Source organism: Rhopalosiphum maidis, chromosome 1 (genome assembly GCF_003676215.2).
Source record: "Rhopalosiphum maidis isolate BTI-1 chromosome 1, ASM367621v3, whole genome shotgun sequence".
Lineage (NCBI taxonomy): Eukaryota > Metazoa > Arthropoda > Insecta > Hemiptera > Aphididae > Rhopalosiphum > Rhopalosiphum maidis.
The window spans coordinates 85051216-85060157 of NC_040877.1; the positions used below are offsets into that span (position 1 = coordinate 85051216).

Sequence of the window (8942 nt, forward strand, 5' to 3'; positions counted from 1 at the left end):
TCTATGTCACGTTTCAAAATGCCAACTATAATTTATAGTTAACCCAAGAAGGCCGTTGAAAAATTAGGTGACTGCAAAAATCAGTAGCATTATAAACGTGTCTAATATCAATCGTACCTAATTTCTCTAACGAAAAATAAAATACCTATAGGTATTACATAGGTTTATTATTATTAATTTTTTTGTTTTGTTTCTTTAAAAATATTATTAAACATAAAAATATGTTTGTAGTTTTCTAATATGGTGAAGTGTAAAGTAGTTATGAATAAGAAGTATTTGTTGTGTTCTAAAAAACCCACAAGAATAGAAAGCCTACAAGCGTATTTATATATTATAACTTCGCTGACCCGACTTACTTAGTTTACAATATTCTGTGAATAATTCCATCGTCTCTGTAAGTTCTCTCTATAATATAGAACGATTCGCGTATTCGTACCTTTTATTATTCGGCGGGATAAATGGATCTCTTACATAAAAAATTATAGGTACATACATAAAGTTACAAAATATTCTATTATTTTAAGACATAATACATTTAAACACAGAGTGCTTAAAAACAGAAATGCATCAAACAATAGTTAAAAAAAAATACTAAATAATAAAATATTTCAAATTTATACAAATTAATGCAGGTTGCATTAACCATACTTGTCAGTTCTGCGACATGTGAACGAAGTTTTTCCTCAATGAGGAGGTTGAAAAATTGGTTGCGAAGCAACAAGTTACAGCAGCGCAATTTAAAATCATAAATAAAGCCTGAAAGTTCATGCATTAAATCTATCAAAATATGCGCTAAATATGTATTTTGTTTTAAATTTACGTTAAGTTTTTTTCGTTTTTGGTAAATATAATATTTTAAAAATGGGGGAAAATATCCACAATTTTATTATGATTTAATATATTATATTTACTTCAAGAATTAAAATTTACAACTAAGGATTTTGAATATTTTGATAGGTTTTCTAATACAAATGAACGACAATTATCAGTCCGACCAAACAACAACCTTTATTTTATTTTTATTTTTAAGAAACCTCAAAGTATGCGAAAATATGTACATTACAATTTAATTTTTAAACTCGTTAGATTGTGATTCAAATTGTTATCTCATCTAGCAACTTTATAATGCACTCAGTAAAAACACGCAAATGCATTAACTTCCGGGCCCTAATCATAAATATTGAGAAAGACCTAGCTAATGACTTTGTTTCTGAAGAAATATTAAACAAATTTTCAAATATTGATAGAAAATGATTTTTGACATTTTAGAATTTAATATTATTAAAATAATCAAATATTATAATAAAAAAATGAATTGTGTCATATTTTTTTTCTAAAAATGATATTGCGAATATAATACTAGTATAATCTAATTACTGGGATTATGTTAAGTTTGGGGTATAAACTTTGTAATCAATTCATAATTGTGGCACCCTCAAGATTTGAACTCTAGATGCGCCACTGTATAAGTCGTAGTTCACAGTCCCACTTGGAACATGGCCACATGGGATCATATTTTTACAAGGTAGTCGGGTAGTGTGTCAGAGTTATTGATTGTTAAAATTCAAGTACCGATCAAACGCTGAAATAAAAAATTTATTTGAATTGTATACAAATATAAAATGTACATTATTTTAGGATATGCTTTAGAACTACAACTCGTAAAATATTATTAATAGACAATACTAAATAAAATAAATGGATAAAACGAAGCTTAATATTATATAAATGTTAAAATTGATGATAATGAGAAATATTTAATAATTATTAATTATTAATATGTATCTATTGATTGTAAATTCATTCCTGTCAATAATAATTATTAAACAACTAATTAAAAAACTAAACAAAAATCACGCACAAAAGTACAAAACGGATATAACATAAATTTTTCAAATATTTGAATAATTGAGTTCCAACTCGTTGAGTTAGTTCAAGAATATTTATAACAGTTTCCGTAGAAGCTCGCATAATATACATATAATATATGTAATCCATCCACGTGATCGCCTACATCTGTCCTCGATCGACAGTCTCCAGTAGACGATGCGACAGTAAACGCACGAGCCCATCGTCGTCACCGCCGTCAGTCCTGTCCAAAACTGCGAGCGTGTTATATTACACATGTAATATATAGACTATATTGACAGCGGCTCTGTCATGTGTATATAATAATAATTGGAAAATATAATAATCATAATAGTTTTAATAGTTTTAATTAAACTGTCATAGTAAATTAAATCTAAAATAAATAACTCCATTGGCTAGCTATTACTTACGCGATCATTAAATATAGTATATACCTACATAATCGATGTTGTTAATACGTACTACATGAGGCGGTGATCTATTTAACGCAAGGAACTAGAACTTTAATATTATTGAAATTATTATTTGCTTATATCCAGTTTACGATGCTGATTGGTTTTGATTAAAATTTCCGATTTCGTCGGTCACGTCTAAAGGTTACATAGCACACTATAACAAATTGACCGGTAATAATAATAATTTATCTTTACTTTTATAGTATCTACCTATTGTATATTTTTAATTTTAATCATTCCTATAAGCTATCCCCTGAAACAACATTATTAATACTATGAAAATATGTACCTAATATGAACTAAAAGTTATACAACTTTTTTTATAAATGCACATTTATGACTTGTTCATCAAATAAATATTTATCTATAATTTTTCTAGTCGTTTGGAATAAATATTTAAATACCATGCGCATATTTAAGATAAGGTGACATCACACGTAAAACACAACTTATATTTAAACACGGAAGTCGGAAATTATTATCCGACAATATGTAGACCACCAATTTTTTTTTTTTTATTAAATTTTCACACAATAAAAAAATCAATTTACTTTAGTTTTTTATAATCATTTATAATAAAAATGATAACAGATTAAAGGTAGATATTTTAATAACTGTTGTGGATGAATTGGTAGGTACCTAATTATTTTCTATATTTTTTTCACATATTATTCACAGATACGGGTGACGCGTTTGACTTCGCGAAGCCGAACAAATACTCAAACCAATCTGAATGTTATATACATTTGTAAAACTTTCCTGGCGTATCCACTTGATGAAGTTATTTGTATTCTGTTTGATCATAGAACCAGATTTTGAGACCTCGAGTTGGTGTGGTTGGACCTCTACTCTTTTAAAAATAATTAGACGTACTTCTTGGCACTTTTAAATTTCACCTTTGCCAGATTTAGTAGTTTGGGTACCACAAATTTCTACACAATACTGATGGCCGATGGGTATAGACCAATTGCGCCTAACACGATATTTTTGTATATCAGTTGCGCTTGTATAACACATACTAAAATGCTTGAAAATTAAAACTTATTTATTGATCAATTGATTACTGGTTAAAGTAACTGGGTTTATGGGTATATTTTATAACAGTTAATAGTATAGTATATAAAGTGAAAAGTTCTTAAAATTTAAACATCCTAAAAAAATTCGAAATGTGTTGTTAATATAAAATGATAACTTAAACGTCTTATACATTTAGTGAAAAATTCATGTATCTGCGGTTATTCGTTTTTAAGTTAGGTATACCAAAAAACAAAATCAATTTTGTTCTAAATTAAATTTTTGTACAAATTCCCAGTTTTCCTTATTTTTTTTATAATTTTTTGTTTTTATTTTAACCGATTATTTTGAAAAAAATACTGTGAATTATTAATTTTGATATGTGTGTCTAAAGCAAAAACTAGGTCTAATTTTCTATTCAAAACCCATGTTAAAAATTGAAGCATGTGATATAACAGTAAAGTACAGCCAGTAATATATAGTATATTTTAAGTTTGCCGTTTCTTTCATTTCCTGTTGCTTGCCCATCATATCTTACTTTTACTAAAGATCACGATTTAAGATATACCTACTCTTAAATCATGCTAAAAATGAATAAAAATCAATGAATAATAAGTTATCAGTTTATCACTAATCACCAACTCAGAATAATAATCATAGTGAACCACAGAATAACCACTAACCATAAAAAGTTTGTTAAAATTTGATAAATTCATGATAATGACAACAACCTGCCAGTACCAGAAATTACTAAGATAATGAGAATATGCATTAGCAGCTATCAAATGTTATACACAGTAATTCTGTAATGATGTATAAACCATAGGAATTAATTATAAATTATAATTAATATATTTGATTAGCATTTACCATTTAGTATAATGGCATTATAATATGTTGTACCTTTTTATAAATAAATAATTATTTCAACCTCCTGTATGTTATAAATTATAATGTATATTATATAGTTTGATTACGAAAGTTTTTATTTTAAAACTGATAAAATTAAAGACGACGTATGAACATTGAACTATCGAAGTATTCGTGTACCTACGATATTAAAACTTGAATTTAAATTATTGATGATTAAGACTTAAAAAAACAGGTAATTTACTTTAACGTTTGCAAGTTTTTAATCTGTATAGTATCTGTAATAGTAAAATGAGTTTTCATAGTAAAATAGTTTTAATTACTGGGGCCAGTTCAGGTATTGGTGCAGCAACTGCTATACACTTTTCCAAATTGGGAGCAAAACTAGCACTTACTGGACGCAATCTTGTCAACCTACAGAATGTAGCAGATCAATGCGAAAAAAGTTGTTCACTGAAACCACTTGTGGTTACTGGTGATCTAACAAACGAAGATGATACTAAAAGAATTTTGGATTCTACTATTTCTCATTATAACCGACTGGATGTTTTAGTTAATAATGCAGGTATTTTAGAAAATGGAACTATTGAGTCTACATCTCTTGATCAGTATGATCGTGTAATGAATGCCAATGTGAGATCGATCTATCATTTGACCATGTTGGCTGTTCCCCATTTAGTGAAGACTAAAGGTAATATAGTTAATGTATCAAGTGTAAACGGAACCAGATCGTTTCCAAATGTATTGGCATACTGTATGTCAAAAGCAGCAGTGGATCAATTTACAAGATGTGTTGCATTGGAATTGGCACCAAAAGGAGTTCGTGTAAACAGTGTTAACCCAGGAGTTGTAGTTACAAATCTTTTGACAAGACAAGGAATGAGTCAAGAAGATTATTCAACATTTTTAGAAAAAACCAAGTTCACACATGCATTAGGAAGACCTGGTACTGTCCAAGAAGTTGCTAAAGCAATTGCATTTTTAGCTAGTGATGATGCTAGTTTCACAACAGGCGATTCAGTTTTTATTGATGGAGGAAGACACGCTATGTGCCCAAGATAAAATATTTGGTTATGATACGATATGATTTAATAGTGAAACATTTTTTGTTTGTTTACTATATACCTAAATATATCTAGATGAATATAATATTTTTTAATAATTTTTTTTTTTTTTTTAACAAGGCTAATTGAAAATATATGTTTTAATTATATATCCTGGACATTATTGTGAATTTTAAATAAATATCTCATGATTGTTAATAATTAATGAAAGTTTTATAATTTTAAGTTTCATTCAAATATACAATATATTTTACTTAATCCCTATACAAAATATTATAAGTTCATATATCCTGTGTTGTAAAGTATTTAAGTAAAAGTACTCAAATACTTTTTATTTTGAAGTATTTGAATGATGTTTTAAACACTTTTCTTTTATTATTGAATACTTTTTTTTATTCTTTTAATTCTTAAGATAGTATTTGGATGGTATTTTAAATACTTTATTTTATAAGTATTTGAGTAATTACTCATATACATTTAATAAAGTTTTTTTTTTTTTTTTATTGAGATTTTAACAAAATATTTCAATATCTCGACAATTAAAAATAAAATACATACATAAGGTATTTTTTACAACTGCAAATATCATATAGTATGATTATTTTAAGTATCTAAATAATGTATTGAAATTGATTACATAATACACTACATATGTTTTATATAATCAATGGACAATAGTAGGTATTAAGTATTACTAGAACACAATTATAGTAATTAAGTAATAAGGTATAAAAACGTTCAAACATTAGATTATAGATCATACATTCATTGTACATAAATAAAATTATATTGTTTGAACTGATAGGTAACTTTAGGTAGGAACAGTGTACCAAAAATTGTAAAAAATATTTTTCAATATTTAAGATTAATAACTTTTTAGGAAATTATGATAGAATTTCTGATAAGTGATGAGTTGATTCTTGTCAAGTATGCTTAGACGTCCCCTACCCGAGTAGGTAGGTGTACTGTGTACACCTTGCAGAATTACAGACGGTTATCAGTGTTGTAGATGTTAATTTTGACTTTTACAAATAAAAATATGTAATCTATGAAATTATTGGTTTCTTATGGTGAATATTTAATATGTTTATTTTTTTTATTATATAACATTTTTACTTCAATGTTTTTGTTAAAAATGTAGTTTTCGTTAGAACACTTGTGGTGGCATGGTGACCATTGGATTCTATCAAACCTCTCGCACAGTCCCACCTAGCTATACCGGTTTTGTAGGTATCGAATTTAAATTGGTAGACCGTTTTTCCTTTTTGGTAATTAAAAGAATTTATTAAATTTAAATATATAAACACATTCGGAATATAATCAAGCGAAGTTAATCGATACATATGAATAACTAATATTGTATAATATTCAGCTATATATATACTTAATACCTATATAAACAGCGGTGAACATGTATATAATATATTCTATATCTTTTTTTGAATGTATTCATGATGATTAATAAAAAAAAAAGAAATTTTTCAGTGAGTTGAGTCAGTCTACACTTACAATATATTTAAGACGGAATAAAAAAAATAAATATTTATATTATATTGGTATTTTACATAGGACATAACATACCAAAATGTAATAAAAAAAAAATTGAATGTACTACTTAATTTTAGGTCGCCGCAATAGCCAATAATGAATGTGTTAAATTTGAGTTCAATAAAAAACAATTCTGAGCGAAAAATGCATGTACATTTTTTTTCAACATCATTAAAAAATGTCTTTATTTTAATTTAGTAACACGGTTCCAATTAAATTTAAGGAGTGAGCTCAGCATGGGATAAATCTCACAAGTTCATTCAATTTAATTTATCGTGCTTTAAATTTCAAATTCAAAAAAACAAAATCGTAATGTTTAAATTAAATCGACTAGCTACTCTGGATAGAAACAAATTAATGATACAAAATATACTATATTATATATTCGCACATCGTATTTCAATAATATACAACTTTCGTCGGTCATCGGACTGGGTTTTCCCCGAAAACTAATAAATTAATAGAAATTTAGCAACTATATAAAATACATTAACACCGAATGAAAATAGTTAAAAGATAAACATAAGTTTTAAAATTACCAATGTATTATGCATTATGTTTTTCTTGGTGGAAGTTTGGAAATATATTATAATTTATACAAATTTTTTGTTTATATTTTTCATAAGTCCAACAGCGCCCTTATACCAACAGCGCCTAAGGCAAGGAATAAGGATAACCACTTGCCTCCTTCTCCTTAAATCCGGCTATACAAATTTGTAGTATATACTTGATTAGTACTTACATAACAGTTTCGTATAATATTTACTTACGCTTTACATTAAGTTACTATTACTAGTTCGTTAAATATTTTTTCATGGTCAATTTTAACATTTTTATGAAATATGAATAGCTATAACATAACAAGAGTAATATATAAATAACTAAAGAATTACACTTAAATTTAATTTTTTTTTCCTTAAAATGTTCATAGTTTATATTACTAACCTAGTAATTCGACTAATTCGAGTATTTATATAAATATATAATGTATTAAGTTCGCCCTCCTCTCCCGTATAAGGGTCTAGGAATGGCACTGATACAATATACTATCTATTTGCGCAATAGTATTTATTACGAAGTAATATTATCTTAGTTATGTAAAGCTAGCATAGGAGGTTCGAGTTATTTATTATTATTTCTATAAAATATAGGTACTATTGTAAATTGTTGTAGTATAAGTATATATATATTATATATCGTGGCCCGTGGGCCACTATTTCAAAAAATCTTGGAGGGACGACACCTAATTTCTTGCTGTAATTACGTCACTGATCGATCCATAAAAGTTTCAATCCTTACAAATATTTTTGAATAATTGTTACAAAGAATAATTAAATCATTATTTTTCGTCTAAATATCCAAATTCGTCAAAATTCTAATTTTGAACGCTCTAAAAAGACTTTTAAACAATTTACTAGGCATAGAAAATATTATAATTAAACATCTGTTGAAAATTTTAAGTAGGTATTTTGTTATTTCGAAGTCATTTTTTTTTTTTTTTAAATAAAACTAGATAAGAAAATCGATTTTACCAAAATGCCACCTAACCAAAACTGTTTTTTTGTGAAAGTTCTCATTTTCCTAATTGCTTTTTGTTTTTCCCAATTATTTAGTAAGTACCTATTGAACATTATTTGAGTTTTGACTTCTAAAGTACCTACTGTGAACTATAAGTTCACTCATTTCCTACCAGAAAACATATTGAATTTGAACATTGGTCATTTGAGCATTATTACCTAGTACCTACCCGTCACGGACTAAGATAGTATCTTAGTCCGTGCTACCCATACTACTCCAAAAGGCGGTCACCTAAATAGGTAAATAACAAAAATACGCATTGTAATAAAATCAATATAAAATGTGGAAATGCGGATATGTAAAACATTAAGTTATAATTTATAGTATTCACTTGCTGTCATAATTCCAAATGCCTACTGGTGAGTAGACTTGCTACTAAGTAGTTGTTATTCGGCGACCAATAAGCTAGTGGATCTATGGAGGTGGTAGGATGCAATATCTGAGATTTTGGTAGTAAGGTACCTAACAAATAATAACTAAGGCGACGCGCCTTCATGACGTTATAATGACACATTAGCTTTAGCGAGCTGCAGTACAAGTAGTA

The 8942-nt window shown here is 27.2% G+C and overlaps 1 protein-coding gene across 1 annotated transcript; it reads left to right on the forward strand.

The window, feature by feature from the left end:
* The first annotated feature begins 4215 nt into the window (after nucleotides 1-4215).
* Nucleotides 4216-5388, forward strand: LOC113556344 (3-oxoacyl-[acyl-carrier-protein] reductase FabG-like). The gene has a single exon (XM_026961219.2). The coding sequence runs from the start codon at nucleotides 4500-4502 to the stop codon at nucleotides 5268-5270; it is 771 nt and encodes a 256-aa protein (XP_026817020.1). The 5' UTR covers nucleotides 4216-4499; the 3' UTR covers nucleotides 5271-5388.
* Nucleotides 5389-8942: the final 3554 nt, after the last annotated feature.

Coding starts and splice junctions, on each gene's coding strand:
- LOC113556344 (XM_026961219.2), top strand. CDS start 4,500: ATGAGTTTTCATAGTAAAATAGTTTTAATTACTGGGGCCAGTTCAGGT.